The sequence below is a fragment of the Pezoporus occidentalis genome, unplaced genomic scaffold (assembly GCF_034315485.1).
Source record: "Pezoporus occidentalis ecotype Australia unplaced genomic scaffold, CSIRO_AGI_Poc_V1 ctg12, whole genome shotgun sequence".
Classification (NCBI taxonomy): domain Eukaryota; kingdom Metazoa; phylum Chordata; class Aves; order Psittaciformes; family Psittacidae; genus Pezoporus; species Pezoporus occidentalis.
Genome location: NW_026912994.1, coordinates 732,279 through 752,494, shown reverse-complemented (window position 1 = coordinate 752,494; position 20,216 = coordinate 732,279). Strand labels below are relative to the sequence as shown.

Genomic DNA, 20,216 nt, shown 5'->3' with positions numbered 1-20,216 from the left:
TCAGCTTGGTGCTGATGGCCCCATAGGTGTGAAGACTGTTTCTGTGGAAGTTGAAAGGCGTAGGTTCCTTGCAGGATTCAACTGCTGCACATCTTTACAACAGCAAAGCATGATGTGCAGTGCTTCCAGTCATCCACAAATGAGTGAGCTAATTAAAGATTTTTTTCCCTTTCTCTGGCACACTGCATAGTCCAATTAAGTTGCTAAGCCAATCATCTTGAAATAAATCAACCATATTGTTACATAATTCTTTTTAATAAACAGAGATATCATTATGTGAACTAGGTTCTAAGGGTGCCAGATGCTCTTAAACAGGCAGTCTAATTTATTTCATTGAGTTTAAGAAGCAACTCATTCATGTGTGATAGCTTTTATCATCTGCATTCCTAATTCTTCTCTGAGTTTAAAGCAGATTTCTTTCTCATACACAAATGAGCATATAAAAGCTAAGTATGAACCTTCCTTACTTCCCCATCACACAATCACATCGAACTATTGTCTCAAACCACTGACTAAACATCCTTTTTAACACAGTTAATAGGATTGCAACAGAAGAGGCCAAAACCCCCTCTCAAAATTACTGCACTCAACAAGAAGTAAAACCTTTGAAAACAAAGGTTTTGCTGAGGAAAGAACACACACTGGAAGGTTACCACTTGTAACGGGAAAAGGGGGATGAACTGGACTCACTGCAGCCCACAGTGCTGCCCAGTAATTGCGCTCAACCTTGGAGGAAAGCAGAGCCATGCCGGCAGCCTGCAGGGACTGCAGCAGATTTGGTCTCGGACAGACAGGGAAACCTAGTTTCCTCTGTAAAAAAAAAAAACAAGATTAACTGATTTAGTCTTAATGTTTCAAGGATACTATTAAAGGAGATGGGAAGTAGAGATGTTCCCTTCAAATACTGTCAATGACATAGGCTCTTCCACAGGAGAGTATAATGCATACATCAAACCCAGTAATCAAGCAAGACTGTTTTTATCTTTTTGCCCTTGGTTTATGCTTTTTTTCTCTCATAAAGAAGATTATACAAAACAAAATAATGTTTCAGCTGTTTTTTGATAGCTTCGTTGGACGGCTGAATGAGTCACACAGAAGTTAAGGTATGCAAAGTACCTTTACCCGACAGTCCTCTTCCAACCCATCATGAAGTGCTTCCTGAAGAAATGGCCACTAAAGTTTCACAGTCTGCGCCCCTCAAAGAAGCAGGCCATTTAGAACATGACTGAGAAGAAAGCAATAGTGGCTACTGAGTACGTCTGGTGCACCTGCACCTACCACCCCAATTTGTTCCCATTTATTTTGGAACTCAACAAAACAGCTTTTGCTTTGTATTTTTACTTGGACAGTGATGGCTGAAAGCTACTTCTCTGCATAAAAGCTGAAAGAAAAACCCCTGTGGTTTCCATTTGGACATTAGAGGGTTGATGAGTTTTGCTGTCACAGTCTATTTTTAAATGCATGACACTGCACAGGTGTTCAGACTCTAAATCCTTAGCTAAATCTGTCATCGCTCTGCAGCTTGTCACTACATCAGCTAACAATCTGAGGGGAGAATGAAGTTCCCGTATGGCAGAAAACTGCAAGTGCTTGACAATGGTTAACAGTAATTTCTTTCCCTAGCTGAAAAGTATCACTGCACTTGATAAATTTGCAGGTGTTATAATTGCTTTGAGGTTCATTTGCCTATCTAGATTTTTGCAATTTAATAATTCATCTACAAGCCCTTAATATGTAGGACACAAACTAACAAATGATTAAAAATGCAAATTGTTTTTGCAGGAGTAAAAAGTGGCAATCTGACTCGAAGCATAGGCTGGCAGTTTTACCTCTATGCTTGCAAACCACAAAACACTGACTGAATTCAGGAAAAGGAGATTTACAAAGAATTACAAATCATCTTCCTGCATCTGCCTTACGCATATATTATTTCTGTATCTGTGGGTATTGATAAAATACAACATATCAAAGAATATAATAATCAGTATTTTAAGCAAGCTGATCATGAGGTTTTACTCCAAAAATGAGGCTAACACACACTAACGCTGTTTTTGAAATTTTTGCTGAATCTTATGTGCTGATGATGTAGACTTCTGGAAAAAGTATACTCTGTTCAAACTATATAGGAATAAAGAAAGATGGGAGAATGAATCATTTCATACAGGACTGGTGTTCCAGAGTCAGCATGAGAGTGGACACTAGTGCTTCCCCCAGGAGCATTGTCACTCACAGGGAACATTTCTTTCTGCCTCTACAAGGCCATTCTCTGTTCCAATAACGGAAGACCAAACTCAAGACCTACCCTTGTAAGTAAAGTTAAATCTCTTTAAGAGACTTGAAGTGAATCATCATGTTCTTCTAGAGTTAATTTAGAGGAAAAAACTGTGAATGACAACTCTTCCTTTGCAGATGATTATTTTGGTCTAATGATCATTTAGCATCCATCACTAAACAAAACCAGTGGTGCTTATCTCAGTGAGGTAACACTGAACTCCAAGACATGCATTTGACCCTTGCACAACAACTAATTGCAACTAATTCAGGACCACTGAAGTTTTGACTCTATTCCCCGCATGATTCTTATTATCAGTCACAGAAGAGAACTCAAGTCAGTGATCCCCTGAACAATCTGAACCATATGTTGTCCACAAGGATGGATCGATATCATTCAAGTGTGCTGAAAGAGCTGGCTGATATTATGAGGCTGTTCACTATCAAGTTTGAAAGGTTCTAGAGACCGGGGGAGAAAAAAACCCAAATACAGTGACTATTCTCAAAAAAGGCTAAGAACAACCAGAAGGTTACCAGCTGCTCAAAATCACGGCAGACCCTGGGGAAATCATGGAGCAAATCCTTCCTCAAGTCGTATCTGGGCATGTGACTGGGAATAGCCAGCATAGATTTACCATGGATTTACTAAATTTACCATGCTTGACAAAACTGATAAGCAAGTGTTTATTAAAAGGCTAGATCTGCAGAGGAGGAGAGAGCAGAGGAATGTCATCTACTTCACCAAGGTTTTTGACACAGTCTCCCAAGCATTTCTGTCTCCAAGCTGGGACACTAACTGCGTTGATGAGTGGACTACTGTTTGGGTGAAAAAGCAGCTGGACTCAGGCTCAGGGATAGCAATTCACATGCTGTACTCCAACTGGAGGTCAGTAACAAATGGAGTCCCATTCTTCTGTAAGATTCTACCCTGAATTCACAGGGGGATTTTCTAAGCTTAAATTTTCATAATCACTATCATTACTGAAAAATTCTGATGTAGTTTGCTGGAAAACAGTATAAACAAAATAAAATGCCTGAGAACTAATCTTCCCAAAGAAGATGATTACAACAATCTCATTTGCTTCAAATTCTATTATAAAGTTACTTTCAAAATATATTGTTGAAAGACATTGCTGTTGGGTTTGAAGACCCCAAAGGAGGGGTGTTATTAAACATGCAGAATTTCCATATTAATGAAAATCTAACCTTCTCTTCAGCAGACGCTGAGAGGTGCTGAGTATTTAAGTTAGTGTTTTCCTGTCAGTATTAGTAGTGTACTTTTGCCCCTCAAGGCCCATATTTATGCAACATCACTGAGGGTGGACTTCCTTCACCAGGTTAAACAAGCATGGGTACCCAAAAAGGCACTATCACCACCCTTCTCTTACTGTTCCAGTACACTGTCTTCCCTTCAGAGAAATGCTTATGCTAAAATGCTCTATATGAGCCACTTGAAATAATATTTCCTAACAGCTTTATTTAACATGATGACTCAAAGTTATCTGAATTACAGACTTTGAATGGAAGCATATAAACGAATTTGGCAGTATTTTTTCCTCGTTTCTAATGTACATATTCCTTGAAACAAAAGTCATATTTGTGTTGTGTAGTAGACTTAAAGGACAGCTTTCACCTGCTAACTTCCCATTGATTGTGCCATAGGATGAGATGTTCTTCTTTGCTTGGTAATATAGCTAGACACAGACTGATTCCTATTTGAGTTATCTGGAAAACAGCACACTTCCTGAATAAATGGCTCAAAAACATTAAGAAAACAGGTTTGGTTTTTTTTTTTGCCGGATAGACTTAAAGATATTCCAGTGCAGACATATGGTTAGCATCATGCAAAAGAAGAATTTATCTCAAATTTAACTTTTAAGAATTGTATTTGTATTTACAAAGATTAAAGAAAAAAAAATAGAAATAAAGATTAATTGTGATTTACTGACTGAATCTTTCACCTTACACATGGATGTAGTACTGAAGACTCCCCATTGCTTCCAGGAACGTGACAGACCATCAGGAGGGCTCAACTCTATGGTGTGTCACCGCAATTGAGACCGCAATCAGAAAATGAACCACTAGATCAGGAGTACATAAATGTGTCTCTCTTTTTAGGAGTTACATCAATCAGCTGTACTTATTTATACTGTCTTACAGAACATTAAGTAAATTAATAGAACATTAATATACTTTTACAGCAGTGTGATTTATAAAAAGGAAAAAAAAAATTACGAAAAGCTCTGATGCATCTACTGCTAAATGTTGCTCATGAGGAGACTGTTAAAACTACTCACCTTGAAAACACTACTAAAAATGGACAAAGTACAGCCTAGGAAGGTTCTTCTGTATCTTATCCTCCAGGGTCAATAATTCTATATTTGGTGCCTTCTCTGAACTGATTTGTCTGTACTTCAGATAGACATGCACCCTGATGTTTCTAACCAAACTGACGAATTTCTCCCATGTTTATTGTTCTCATTTCTGGCTACTGCATGAAAAATCAGCACCTTGTCTAGCTCTTAAGGGAAAATTTATCTCTTAAAGATGATGACTTGAATGAGAAGAAGGTGATGGTTGCAGGTAAAAGCACTATTTTACACGCTACTCTAAACGCATTTCTTTCAGGAATAAGAAATCTGAAGCAGTATCAGGTTTATAGCAACAGAACACGGAACAGCATTTTTCAACAGCAGCTTTTCTTACACACAGCTACAAAGGTCATCATTGTTTGAAAAGAAACATGTCCCTTGGGAATTCTTTCTTTAATCAGAAATTAGAAACTGAGCAAAATATTTTGGTATACAATCTGTTTACGTGTAATTCCTGTTAGTTTTCTCTACAGCCACTACTGTATTTACTCAGAGAACTGATGTGTGTTCAGCTCTGTACGCAAAGCAGAAGGTACTCCTAAAGAGCTTGTAATGGAAATAGTATGTCAGAGAGATTGGTAATGTTTCTAGCCACATATAAGAATGTTCTGTCTGAGCTTTTGAGCTGATCAAAACCTTTTAACTGTACTCATCTTTTTGGTAGTGTACTCATTAACTTGTGCATAGCGCTAATATAGTCATGTAGTTGACACCTTCAGAACACACACAAGCATGCACATAGTCCCATCCTCAAGGGCTGACTGCTGATGTCCATTAAAAAAAAACAAGCTGCCTAGATAAGCTGCCCAGAGATGTATAAAAAGATCTGGTAGTGAAAGCATTGCAGTTTTAAGTAGAAAAAATACTCCCAAGATAATTATTCAGAATATAGTATGTGTTTACTGAATCTAGTTCATTTTCTTCATGTGCAAAATTGCCAAATTCTGCAAGAGGCCTCTATGCTTCACTGGTATGTTTTAACCCTAATTATATGGGTCTCCACTGTGAATATCTTTTCATTAAGATGGTCTGTGAAAACCAATGGGGGGGATGGAGGGGAAGGGGGTGTCAGGAATGGCAGTGGATGCAAGTTACTCCAAACATGCATGACCAGTAGAAAAAGAAGCAAAACATGCCTTGACTCACAATGCTGACATTGTAGTTCTTTGAGCAAAAGGTCCCCAGGAACAGGCAAATAACAGCCTAAAGCAAAGCGCTTCAAGAGTGATAGAAAATAAGATAGCTATGCATAACAGGAAGGAAGTAGGAAAACTTTGTGTATAATATTAGGAAAAACTTACTAAACAATATGATACTGTCAGCTGTGAAACTTCCTAGGGATTATCATGGGAACCTAAGGAAGAATACTAGGAAGTGCTCAGTATGAGCAATACTACATCACAGGAAGATAGGGTAGCTTTTCCTGGTGTCCATCTGCCAAAAAAAAAATAACAAAAGAACAGGGAAGCTTGAGACACAGAAAGTATTTTTCCACAGGTTCATAACAGATGCTTAGGTGTTAAGTCTATAACCTCTAAAACCATACTGTAAGACACATGACCCGAATAGCCCTTACATTGTAAGAAGGCAAACTGCCTTTAGTTTGTTTTGGAGCATGCCTCTCTGAGCACATGAGATCCTAATCCATGTATGGCTCTCTTGGGATAGAAATCTAGACATTCCTTCAATAACTTTTGTTGAAGGATCCAATCTAGGATGTGGTTTTCACACACCTTTGACTAAGGTCACAGGAAGAGGAATAAATGCTTGCAATGACGCCTCCACCACTTTTTAGTTTAGTTTAGGGGTTTTTTTTTTTTAGTCTCATGTCTCCTTACAGGAGCAAGTACATCTTCTGGTAGGTGCACAAGAGCGTCAGTTTCCTGCTTTCACTAAATTTGAACATACCTATCCCACCTCCTGTCAACAAACAAACAAACCAACAAACAAACCAAGCACCCCCCAGGAAAAAAAAAAAAAAAAAACACACACACAAAAAAATAAAAAAATAAAAAAAAAAAACAAACAAAAACCAACCAACCAACCAAAACCCCCACCCCCCAAAAAACAACCAAACAAAACCCAACAAAACAAAATCACACCAAAACCCAAACCAATTTTGTACTTAATCTCTCTCTTCCTCCAAAAAGGTTGATCCAAGCAGCTTTCAGTCCCTTTGGGGATAGGGATTGAGCACCCTCCTGTCCAACACTATCTATCCTGATAAATACGATAGCATCTTGAGAGATGCACCCTAGCCCTCCCTTCTCCTACCCTAATTAGGGGATAAGTGCTGACTTACTTGCACAGAGAGAATGGAGATATTATTATTGCCTATTAAAAGCTGTTCTACCTTAGGCTAACCTGTTTCCCTTAGAAAGCCCATGAGTCTAAGTGAAAGAAGGCGTCTTGTAAACCAGAGGAAGGCTCTGAAGTTTCTAAAAAGGTCGCATTTTAAGCTACTGCTCCTTTTTTCTCAGGACCTTGCTAGGTATCTTCCCTCCGTCTGTGTGGGGAGCTTTGCTTAACATCATTCTCAGGCACCATATGCAAGCTGCAGGTGTTTTAATTCAAAGCTGTGATATAAATCACTTCTGTGCTAAAATTTTAATGATTTTGAATTTTCCAGAAACACAGGAAAAATCCTATTTAGTTGTTAATCTCAAACTGAAGAAATCAGAAACAAAATCCCCAAACACAATTAAAAAAAAAACAACCAAACAAACAAAACCAAAAGAACAAAAACCAAACACACCCACAAAAAATAAACCAAGCCAAACCCCAAAAGACATTTGTGTAGGTTTTCTTGCCCCACTAATAGTGATTACTACAACTTTTCCAGTTGAATATTTTGAAGAGGAGCCTGAACTAAATGAATTACACAGTAAGTAAAGATTCAGATCTCTTTTATAGCCTCTACATTTCGATAAAACAATCACCAAAACCCTGAAATGGGATTACCCCAGGAGGTCCTGCTGAACTTCTGACTGGGATGCAGGCATTTTTTAGCTTTCAGACTCATTTCTGTTTCAAATATTATTTAAGCCCTTTTCCTAAGAAAATTAGGCTTCCTGTGATGATGTTGCCAGTCAGTTGTATGTTAGTACTACTCAAGTAACTGTTCAAACATTCTGTGCAGTTCAATTGGATACGATAGATCTGGTGATCTCTATCCTAGATTTCTATTAAATAACTGCAGTGGGTAAGACAGAAATTGGGGCATAGGGCACATATTCATAGTAGAGCAGGTTTTACTAGTACCTTCTCACAGACGAGTTTACCTCTATATTCCCTCGATGAACAGGAGATTAGTACCACTGGTATGGACAAGTCACTTAAGTGACTACTGGTTTGTGTTAGGAGGACTACAGTTTTAATATCTAAATAGAACATACAGTTTAATCTCCTTCACTGTTACTAGCTTTACGGACATCAATTACAAACTGTATCTAGTAGCTAATCTGAACTGGACAAGATAGTGCAATTCATCAAACCACAAGAAAGATACACCACCTATTAAATTTGTATTTCTCAACATATTAATCCTGTTATCCCACCAAAAATATAGTTTTGCTGTTCACTGAAATACTGCAAACTCACCCGAAGGCAAATCTCTGCAGAAAGTCATCACAAAGTTAACAATTTTAAATCCATACCTTTCCCCCAGTGTTCAACATTAAGTATAAAAAACAGCGACAGTGAACCTTCAATCCAAGCTAGCAGAGTAACAGATCCTATCCAACAGCCATAAAAAGGTTCTGTTAAACAAAATGAGAAGTTTGAATTCCCTAGTCACAGCAGCACTAGGCTGTCCACTGCTGATAATACATAGATCATGCATATCTGAATAAAAGGATTTTGGGGTGAATACCATAAAATGGATCCGAGTATGAGGTATGTCAAGTTTTTTTCATTCTTACATTTACAGGCATTTCATTTACTTTAAATCAAATAGATCCTAACTCAGCAATGAATTTGTTCTCCTGTCAGACACTCAACTACCTTAGTATTATTTTATGCTAGCTTCAGTTAGGTGCCAGGACTGGATACAGACTTCTACTGAGATGAAAAGTAAGAGGAGGCTTGAAGAGTGAGCTGGATGAGAATGGCTCCCCCACTTTTTTAGAACTTTAAGGAAAAACATCAGCTGTGGTTTCACCAGAACTGCTGCATAAAAAGAAATACGGGATTTGGGGCTCTAGGGGGAGGGAGGAAAACATGAAAACAAAAAACCCATCTGTGGCCCAAGAATGCTAATGTGGTAGAAGCATGGCTTTTTGTATTTCTTGGTCTTGATCTAAATTTTACACACCTGAGCTCACTACCACAGCAAGACCTTGATAGGGAGAGGATATCAGAAGGGAAACACATGGTTTGTGGAGAACTAGTGCACTGCCTATAGAATCTGCAGTTCTGTAAAACTTGCTTCTTAAAAATAAAAACAGTGACAGTCCCCACATCATGATCTAGCCTTTTGCTATAATAATGGCTATCCACTAGATTTTGCTGTGTTACAAATGAGTTGAAACTGGACAGCTTTAAATAGAAACGCTCTAGAAATATGTCATATAACCTAGGACTCAAAGCTGATAAACCCTTTGAAATGACCTGCTACTAGAGAGCTTGGACAGGTACCCCTCAGCAAGGGGTGAATTTACGATTACTAATAGATTCTGGAATTATTTATCCCAGATTTGTTTCCTGGACAAACACAGTGCATTTTGTTTTAAATTATAAACAAAACAAAACAAAAAAAAAAAATGAATCAAACCAACCAACCAAAAACCCCAAATAAATCTGGGCACTAGAAAGAAAATCTTTTTACCTGCTCCTGGCTACTGTACTTTGGATTATGTAAGCATCTCCAGGAGGAGAAGCAAGCAAGTAAGCGGCTGCTTTTCCCAGAGGAACTGAGGATCTTTTGCTTGGAAGAAACTTCAGGAGGATGGGCCAGGGAGGGATAGAGACAAAGACGTGGTAAGCAGGCAGATCATGGCAGACTGCAGCTTAGAAAAGCTCCCTGGAGGGCCAGAAACTTCCTTACAGCAGAGAGGAACTCAAGCCAGGGGAAAGCAAAGATGATGTGTGGATTTGTCGTTCAGCACAGAAGACAGTGCAGTTTGTTTCAAAATTAACTAAAAAAATTGATGTTTCCAGTACTGAAAGACTAAGTCAGTGACTGGCTCAGCAGAGGGATAGAGGAGAATCTGGCATACAACTGCAGCTGCATCGCAGGATTTGTCCCAACCCAGTAAGAAGTTTGACACAAGTCTTTTCCTTGCCTTGGTGACAGAATTGAAATTAGCAATGGTCAAAATTTAATCTGTTTTAAAAGGAAGTGAGGTGTAATTCAGTGATTGTCACATAGAAACGTTTCAATCATCTAATTTAAAGAGGTCTAGGCTAACACACCTGACAACTCTTCAGTGGTGCCACAGCAACAGAAGTAACATTATCTACTACACATCTTTCCACAAAGCTGATTACCATTTTGTTAGTTTAATGAGTGGAAAACAACACGGGCTTTAGGCTTCCCTCCTGCACATTGCTGCTCAAGAAACTGAAGGACTGGGCTTCACTCCTCCCTTGCTCCACATTATGTCACTCTGAAAACGTCCCAGTCACTGACCAATTAATACCAAATTTAGTAGCTCTTTTAAGCAGCAACAGTGCTTTAATCTTAAAAAAAAATAAAAAAATAATTTAGAAGACTGAAGTTTCACCTTTAACTCAAGATATTGCTTTCCAACTTCTTTATTAGTTCTGAATATCTTAAGAGAGATTTTTATTTGGTTTTAAACCAACTAGGATCCAAACTAAAAGCACATTTTAAGAATCCACAACAGAATAAAGTACAAGAGGAGGGTTCTGTAATTATCCTGAAATTAAACACCAAAATCTGTTGAAATAAGTTTAGTTTTGCACATGCAATACACAGTTCCTGGCACATGTGAATACGTATCTACATCGCCTACAATGAGCAGTTGTACAGCTTCTCCTGCATTTAAATCTGGAGGCTGTTTAGATATATTTAGGTTTAAATCTTGCCAATCTTAAAAAGATTTAGTAGCATGGACCTGTGCTACCTTGTTTGACTTCTAGACTGGATTGAACTCCATGAACAAAGGGAATACACTGGAGTTTCTATGTGCCCATGTAGACCACAGCCTCATAATGCAACCTCCACCCTGCAGTATATGAAATAAATCTCTTATTACACTTTGTCCTGAAAATATCTTAAAATATATTGTAAAGATATTCAAGAAGGCATTTTATGCTTTCTTCCTCAAAGTAACTTGTTGAAAAAAATCCCACTTTCAGATTGTCTCCAATGAGATGAGAGGAAGGAAGATGGATTTTCTACAAGGAAATTCTCTACAGCAGAAAGAATCCACCACAGCCTCTCAAATGTACAGCCTGGTGTAACTGTAGAAATATTCCCCATCACTGTTGGTCTGTCTGTCCCTCTCCTGCAGTAGCTGCTCAGGCTCACTCCACCTGCACACTGGGCTGTTTTATTTCCACCACCTACCCCTCCTCTTATATTCACCTCTGATTCCCACAACAAGCTTCAAGTTCTTCTTTTTCCTCAGGTAAGCCTCAAGCACCAGCAGCTCCTTCTCCATCAGAACCATAAAAACCCCTTAAATCTACATAATAACAGAATATAGAAGCATTTTTATGCAAAGTGCTTTATTTTCCAAGATAATGGGTACAGCAAGATGAAATTAAGGTTGTGCATTACACTGGGTATTAGAAATACCTGGTCATTACCAAAAAGAAGTACAAAGTCAGGAATTCTCAACTTACCATAAACATAAACCAAACATGCTGGATCTGGAAAATCAGAATTAGGACATCTGAAGTAGCCTCAACTCTGCATGGTAATGACACAATAATCATAAGTGGTCCCAGTGCACATAAAAACTGATTTTAGAAATATTAGATTCTTAGATTTTTATTTCTCCCTATTCTTTCATTTTCACTTTCCTGCTAATAATAGCTCCTATTACTACCAATCATTTGGAACAATGAGAAAACCTATCTCAAGAACTACAGCTCTTACAGCGCTTTAATTCTACCTGAAATTACAGCCAAGTTGTTCAAATTCTGTATTTACAGTAGCGCTGCCATTCCAGAGAGAGTAGAGCATCATACCAGCAATGAAATCCCTGTTGCAAGGACAAAACTACTTAGTCTTAACTGTGGGCCCATCTTCACAGACCTTTATTTCTTCACTCTTAATTTGTTTCCTTGAACCTCTTTGTTAACTCAGACAGAGCTTAGAGCTGACACAGGACACCAACCCACAAGGAAATGCCCTACAGTAAACAAATGAACACTGTTTTCAAAGTCTTGACCTACAGACCTCATAGGTTTTGTGTGAGATTGATCCAGAAACTCATCCACCCTCCGCCTCATCTCTTGCTCACCTGGCAGAGTGCTGACATCTCTCGTATTTCTGCACAGGACACACAGCTTTTCCATTCTCCCAAGTGCCTGGTATGCAGAGCTTGGAAGCAGGTGAACACTAGAGCTCCAGTCCATGCTCCGTGCTGGGAGGAGTCCCGCTGCAACACACGGTCTCCTGGACTGCAGCCTTATGTTGAGGGTCCTCCATCAGTTCATTTTACTCAAGGAGTATCCTCAGTGTATGACGACACGTGCAGGCACAACGGTGTTTCATGACCCTGCACATATGTTAGCACATTTTCAGTGCTACAACAGTAGAGTAATAGCATGTGAAGTATAAATAAGGAAACAGCCGATAAACAGGATGACTATAGATAAGAGTATCAGAGTAAACCCGCAAGTCTGAAAGTACTATACTGGGGGAAAGGGACTCTAAGGGTGTGAAACATGATTCTCACAGATGAGTGATGCTCTGATGAAAACAGAACCTACCCAGCAGGTTCACCCATCATTTTCTTTAACAAACAGCATAAACTACAACCACAAACATGGTGGGAAATTGAGGGAATGAAAAGAGAATGGTAACAATGAATGGAGTCAAGGAAACATGCGCAAGCATACTTAAGATTTGAAGTGAAAGGCCAAAGCTGCCTCAGAGTAGGATGATTGGAAAATCAAGTTCAAGATGAATTTATAAGAGTTATGTGAAAGTGAACTGCCTCTCTTTTTTCCAGTTCTGCTAGATGTGATCCAGTTCTGCAAGATTTGATCTAGCAAAAATTTCAAGGCCAGTATTTCTGTTTTACAATGGGTACAGTGAAGTAGTTAGAGGTGGGCAAAAATCAGGACTAGAAGGCAGATTAACAGAGCAAATGCACTGTCTCTTGAAGTACACATGCTTTTAAATAGCCACTTATCACAGCAATTTTGTGATAAAGGCAAAAATTCTTCCCTTTTCCTTGCATTTGGTTTTGATATATTGACAAATATGTGGTGAAAGATGCAAAGCTTCCTTAAGCATCAGAACAGTTCTGGTCTTTCTGATGAAGATTTAACCCAGAGGATGGAACCTAAACCTATGGAATGATAGCTTTTGTCTTAAGACCATTAAGCATAGACTAGCACTGATCTTTCCTTACTGCAGCCATTTATCAAGAATTACCACGTTTTATTCCATACTTGAGCCAAACACAACTTAACACGTCACCCACTAATCATAGGCTAAGCGCTGGTTACTGCCAGCTACTACTGGTGAGGGTTACTGCTCATTGCTTATTTCCCATGCCATGCCGAGCAGCTCTTGCTTCTCCTCATATATTTTTGGCTTTGAAGTGTTGACTTTTAACAGCATAGGAGGAATTTGGGGCACCTTGAGCAGAGCCCTGAGCACCTCTCTGATGCCCTGAACGTCCAGACCAGTGAGTGGTTTCTGCTGCCCCCTTTCAGCTCACATACCCAAACCCCCTTCTTGCAGAAACCAAGGCTCAAAATGCAAAACAGAAAACTGGGACCAATCAGTGCACCCCAATCTAGTTTTGGGCTCCACCAATCTTTCAGTTTCACTTCCCCATCATTTACACTGCACTACCAGTAAAAAAGAAGTACCTACAGCTCATCTCTGACATGTAGCTTCCAATGTACTTTACAATGGGTGAAAAATACCTTCCATGTTACAGATGGAAAAAGTGACACTTGAATTTTATGCGCCCTGTGCTAAGGAAGCCTGGGGTACTTTGTGGTCTACTGGACATCAGTCAAACAGACTTGCTGTACAGATTTTAAATGGGGTCTATAACCTTTCTATGCCCCCAGTCAAGCTACAAATAAACTGAAAAGTATTAGTCAATGATTCCACAGAATTAGGTCAAAAGATATGATGTAACGACAAGCCAAGTTGCATGTGAGCGGCCTATGTAAACTAAACCTGGCCTCATCCACCTTAAGACATAACTCCTTATTCAGGATAATAAATTCTTGAACTGCTGAAACCAGTGTCTGTTGAGCTGTCAACTTCAAACTGCCTGCATTCCTTGGGTTACTTGCATTACTTTATTATTCTAGAACAAGATGTGGGTTTACAATGCCTACAGCACCTAGAAAAATACCAAAATAAACCAAATGAAATCTTGGCCAAATATATTTCATGTCAAAGTTCCCCCTGGAATTAAGGGGGATGGAATTTCATCTGCATGCTTCAAGATGACTAGAGGGAAGCATTTACCTTTCCAAAACAGAGTTGAGAGTTTTGCATGGTGCCTATTTCTGATTCTCACTGCAAGGGCATGTTACACAGACCACGTTTACAAGGCTGTGGAGACACAGTAGCCAGGAGAAATATACCTCTGTGTTTCTATGCCTCGCATGGTATACATGTTTTATATGGAAATGCAGCTTTATCTCAGTTTTCAAGCTATTTCTGCTTATGAAGCAATGTCATATACTTTAGCAAGTTATGAATATTCTTTTCAGCTCAAACTGTTAAGAACCTCAAATTCTGTTAAAAAAAAATCCAAAACAAAAACCCTCTAAAAATTTTGCCTCGTGTGACAAATTATTTTGTGTTAAAAATTTCAGCTCTTGAAAAGTCCACAACAAACAAATCTGCCATTGAATTTCACTCATGTCAAATGCTGTACCTCAGTCTTGGTGGAGAAAAATCTTAAAATGACATAGTTTGGGTTTTAGTCTCTCTGTGTTGTGTGTCGTCCCCCCCCTCCCCACCCCAATTATTTGTCATCTATAGAAACACTACTGTGAAAAAAAAAAAACAAAAACAAAAACAAATGTTTTTAAGGGTTTGTAAAAGAACTGATTCCTGTTTTTCTAACATGGTGACAGCTCTGCCCAATTGATAACATTTGAAAAGAGTGTCTTGGTGGGAATGCTGATACAACTGTAGGCGCAAGAAAATGCACCTCAACTTCAGATTGCAAAAATGCAAGAACAAACTAACAGTTAAGGTGCCTCGTTATCCTACAGAACCACAGGTCCCATCTGTGTGCATTTGTAACTGTACCTTGCCAAGACAAAGGGAAAGCAGCGGCTATAGTAACTGTATCTGGCAAAAGCAAATTCTGCTTCTTGACAGAAAACCTATAAACAGATCTTTCCCCCCAGCCCCCTTCTTTCTTTGAGGGAGAAATTCCATACATTTTGAAGATCCCATGCGAACTATTTTAAAAACTGTTATGAAATATGACATTTTAAAAGGTGCAAATTAATAGCATGAAAAGACAATAATGGATACTGACAGCGGAGGCCTTTTTCTGTTACGGGTTTTGGTTTTTGTTTTGTTTGGGCATTTTGGTTTTTGGTTTTGGGGCTCTGTTTGGTTTGTTTTGTTTTTTTTTTAACCAAGATTTCTTTAAAAGGGCAAGTAATATTCCCACAGAAGTTGCAGAAGCCCCCCTCCCTTTAAGGCACATAAAGCTAACTTAAACATTAGCAGGCATATTATAAACCATATAATCCTAATAATTCAGTCTCTTCAATTCCCAACATGCTGAATTCCATTATTTATAAAGAACCAAGTAACAAGATATTCAGCATTATGTGACAATTGAAAAAGCTTACCTAAAAATAATAGTAAAGCAGCAGTACTTACTAGTGATGACACAATACAACAATTTTTGGACTTCTTATCGCTAACAGCCCAGACTAGTACTGCCTATGCATTATAGATTATTGTTTCCATCTATATTGACGATATAATGTAAACACGACTTTGAACATGAATGCATTTTTACAGAAGCAAGTTAGCACCTTAACCTGACTCAACAGCAAGTTTTCTTATTGTTTCATATACACAAATATGCAGAGTAGCATAAGAAATGTGTATGCGTTTATGCTGCATGTATACTGGTACACCACCTGTTAATCAAAATAATAATCCAGGAACATGCTACAGAAATACATCCACACTCTGTTAAGTACTAAACATGAACTTCTGATTGGTCAGTATTAGATACAGCACATGAACAACCATCTAACTAACACTGCATTCTGAAATTTAGTGATATTGTCTGACGCAACTCTCAGCATCTCCTCAAATTTGTTAAGTTTCACACGGGTTTTATCCTGTATTTATGCATCTTTAAGAAACAGGAAAGCAGACAGCACACTTCGGTATTCGAAAGCCAAGCACACGTTTGAAGTTAAATCTAGTAAAAAAAATCCAAACAAACCAAACAAAAAAACCCACATAAAAAACAAAACACAAGTACTTCCACCTTCACTAAAATACAGTGCCAAAGCATTTTGCATTCCAAAATCTCCATTTCATAAAAACTTAAGATTGCGCTATCAGGAAGGGTTTGATTTCTGCACTGCAACACTGAAACCCATGCTTGTTTTCTTTCTTGGCTGAAACACTGAGCCTTTAGTGCTGTCTTAACTTCAATCTTCAGTTAAACCAAAAAAAATGCAAAACAACTAAACAAGCAAAACAAACCAAAACAAAAAATTAATTGAGATTTAGTACCACCAATGCCTGCCTGCTAAAACTGCTAATTAGATACCAGGAAGTCACCAGCCCTTCCAAATACTGGCCAGAGAACAATGACTAGCACAGAGACTTGTATTCAATGTGTTACCACCAGGATCAAGTATTTCTCAACTCAATTTCTAATAAGCTGTAACTTTAACCAGATGTTAACCAGGTATCCTGATAATAGTATGCCAAAATGCATTTACTCAAGTTTTTAATACTAATCTATTACTAAAAAGTATACCTAAAATACTTCCAAAATTCCACCCATTCTCACATTGCTTTAATTTATAATTTCAAATAATTTATATAAGCCATAAAACTGATTGGCTCTAAAACTTTACCAGTTTGTATACAAGGAACACAGAAAATAGGAATACCCGAGTGACCTGAGTGCCACATCCACCTGAAAAACTGGACTGACTATGCATGATTATTTTAATTCAAGACAGCAATTTTGCTTCTTTGGTCTGCCTTCACTCAAGGTGTGCAAAACCACAGCAAGCAACTTCCCAAAGTCATCAATAAAACATCATGTAACAAACCCGATTCCTGTTGATGGATTCAATCTCCCTTTGATATCTGTTTAAAATAAGTAAAAAGGAGAGTGTGAGAGAGGTTGTAGGTGCGAGGAAAAGAGGGTTTACTTAGTTCCTTTTGCTCAACAACTTCGTAATCCATTTGCTGCTTTCCCACCTCTCACCCCTGCGCGTTGCTTAGCTGGAAACTGGGCTGCAAGAATGTGGAGAGTGTAAACAGTCTTTTATTGTCCAAAAGGATAGGAGTGTGAAAGCAATGGGTGCCTTATCGCAGGACTGCAGCTCGCTACTTCATTGCTGTGATAAACCGCTGGAGCAAAAAACATTACACGACAAGCACAATCCGAAACCGGATTAGAATTTGACATAAGCTTCCTCAAAAACTAATCAATCAACTCACACTGTAATATTAGACTCCAGTTCTTAAGGAGGCTGTTTAATCCCTTCAAGGTTTATTACACATTCCCTACTGACTACAGAGACAAACTTTCTGATACTTTCAGCCGGGAAAGAGAGGCACAACTTTCGCACCACGAATCGGAGGGGACTGAAATCAAAACTTCCCTCCGCCCCCAGATAACTTCGAATTCACATTTTAAAAACACTCCTTAAAGGGAAGATTGCCGAACCTGCTTGCAAATACAAGTTTTCCTCTTTTTAAACCTCTCCCACCGCGTTACCACGAGCACTAGGACCATTTTTCTACTACTGACACTCCACAACCCAGCAGTTTCTGGCTCAGGGAGAAGCTGGCCTCCGCGTTCCCGACTCCAGCCGCGCACCTCGCTGTCCTTCCCTCCCCTACACGGGTCCGGGGGCCAACTTTACACTTCACCCCCAACGTCAGTCCCAAATCCCCCGCTGCACGCAAAGGAACACGTAGCACAATACAGGTGCGTGCTACAGTCCAGGGTAAAAATTAGCAGCCCCCCATGCCCGCGCTGCAGCAAGCCGAAAATAACGGGAGCTTCCGAAGCGCGGGTGACTCGACCTGCACAGCCCGTTATGTCATCCCCACGAAGAGAGACACCTGAGCCCAGCAGAAAACTTTTCTGGAGCAGGCAGTTCCGGGCGGTACTCGGCACCCGCCCGCCCGCCGTGCCCAGCCCCACGGTGGCTCCCAGCGCATCCCGGCTCCCGGAGCCGCTCTCTACCTGCGTGCCCCACCATCCCAAACAACCCCGCCGAGCGGCAAACGCCTGGAAAAGCACGGACGCACTTAATACATATATGTATATATACACATATTAAAAGAAAGAGATAAGAATAGCTGTCGTGCTGATGGGAGGCTGCCCGCGGGCGCGGTGCGCGCTGCCCGGAGCTAGCTTTGCCTTTGCCGTCAGAGTAGACCGCGTCTGCCGCTCGCACCAGCGGGAAAGGAGCCATTTCCCCCGAAGTCCTGCGGCGGGGACCGGAGAGGGACCGCGGGGAAGGACACTTACGAGCTGGAGGACGCCCTGGACGACGATGAGGGGCAGGGGCCGCAGCTGCACCATCCTGGCTGCCGGTCTAAGAAGCGACTCCCTTCGCACGGGTCTCGCACATCTCCGCTGCGGGGAGCGGGGGGGCCGGGCTGAGCGCAGGGACACGCCGCCCCGCTTGTCCCCCCTCACGGGGCGCTGGCAGGCAGCGGCGAGGCCCCGGCACTGGCACGCCGCTCCGCGCGAAGCCGCTCAGCTCCGCGGGCGGCCATAGCGGGCAGGAGGACGAAAAAAGGAGGCGGGGGGCGGCGGTGGCGGCGCTGCCCAGCCGGGCGGCCGCGGCACCCCCTGCGGGGCGGAGGGGAAACCCCTCACACCCTAGCGCGGACCGGCGGCGCGACGGAATAGGAGCGGTCCGAGCCCGCCGCCCTGCTGCCTGCCATGGTGCTGCTGGGGAGAAGCAGCCACCCAGCCAAACCGAAGTTGAGACGAACCACAGCGAGGAATAGAGAACGAAGGAAGCATCCCCACCGGGCGCTGAGAAAACCCTATTGCCCCGGGCGGGGCGCCCCTCACGGAAAGTTTAAAGGCGTGGCGGCCCCTCCTCCGCCTGTAGCCACCGCCGGGCCAGAGAGCAATGGAGGCCTGCGGGGCTATGAGCCCAGGTTTATCGGGGGGGGGGAAGCAGCCCCGCTGCTACCCCCTCCTCAGGGAGCTGTCGCTGGCTGGCCCAGCCGCCAGCCTCATGCTCTGGTACGAAAGGAGTGACAGGTGAAGAATTTGACTTAACGTGTCCCTTTCCCAGTTGTGCTTTATAGGAAAACTGCTGTCACCGTTCTGTTTCCCAAGGGTCGATGTGCCCTCCCACCCCCGGCACCCACACGCTGTGGTCCTTGTGGGGAAATTCAACGGGTTTCTTCTCCCCAGCTATGAGGGAGGACGCATAGTGGGACGGGGGCTTGGGGTCTGGATGCGCCCCTCGGCCTGCCCAGGGCCACCACATGTCTGTGCCCTTGAGCGGTCCCGGGTACTGTGTCAAGTTCAGGTGGGCTCTTCGTGTGGGGCTTAAGCTGTGCTGGGCGTGGGTTGGAGCGGTGCTGCTGGAGACAAGGGGCATGCTGTGCCTGGTAAGTAGCATCCAAGTGTGCTGGGAGCCCGAGGGCTGGAGGATCTGGCTTCAAAGAAGTCACTCTGGGGTTATATCCATTTAATAACATAAATTAATTAACACATTGTGGACCTGCTTTTGATATGGGCATAAGCAGCCTGAAAATTTCATTCCTGTGCTGTCAAGCTGCAGGAGAGACCACCTTGTAATGCAGTAGCCTTGAAAGGGGAGATACAGTTCTGAGAGCAGGAGGCCAGGACCTGACGGAAAGCAGCCATGTTTTGGCACACGTGCCTAGAGCTGGCTCGGTAGCACCGTAACAGATATACCTGCATCCAGTCTGGCAGTGTGGGCGGTTGTTGGTCGGCAATGCACGTGGAATGTGATACACAAGCTCTCTGCCACTGAAGTGAACTTAGTGGCATCAGTTTCCAACCCTGCATCTCATTTGCAGATTAGTTTCCTCTTAATTCTTGGTTTCCCTGTCTCATCTTACTAGGCCTGTGTTCAGGTTACGTTTTAACTACCTGTGTATTTTCAACCCCTAAAATCCTTGCCAGGGGAGACAGTTTTGCAAGACCTTTCACTGCGCTGGTGAGCAGCCAT

The 20,216-nt window shown here is 41.3% G+C and overlaps 1 protein-coding gene across 1 annotated transcript in view; it reads right to left on the bottom strand.

The window, feature by feature from the left end:
- NXPH2 (neurexophilin 2) overlaps positions 1 to 18,956 on the bottom strand; it is a 37,623-nt gene extending 18,667 nt beyond the window's left edge. Inside the window, exon 1 of the mRNA XM_062605410.1 lies at positions 18,524 to 18,956. Within this exon, the coding sequence (XP_062461394.1) occupies positions 18,524 to 18,577 (54 nt within the window). The 5' untranslated portion in view covers positions 18,578 to 18,956. The remainder of the gene's footprint in view (positions 1 to 18,523) is intronic.
- Positions 18,957 to 20,216: the final 1,260 nt, after the last annotated feature.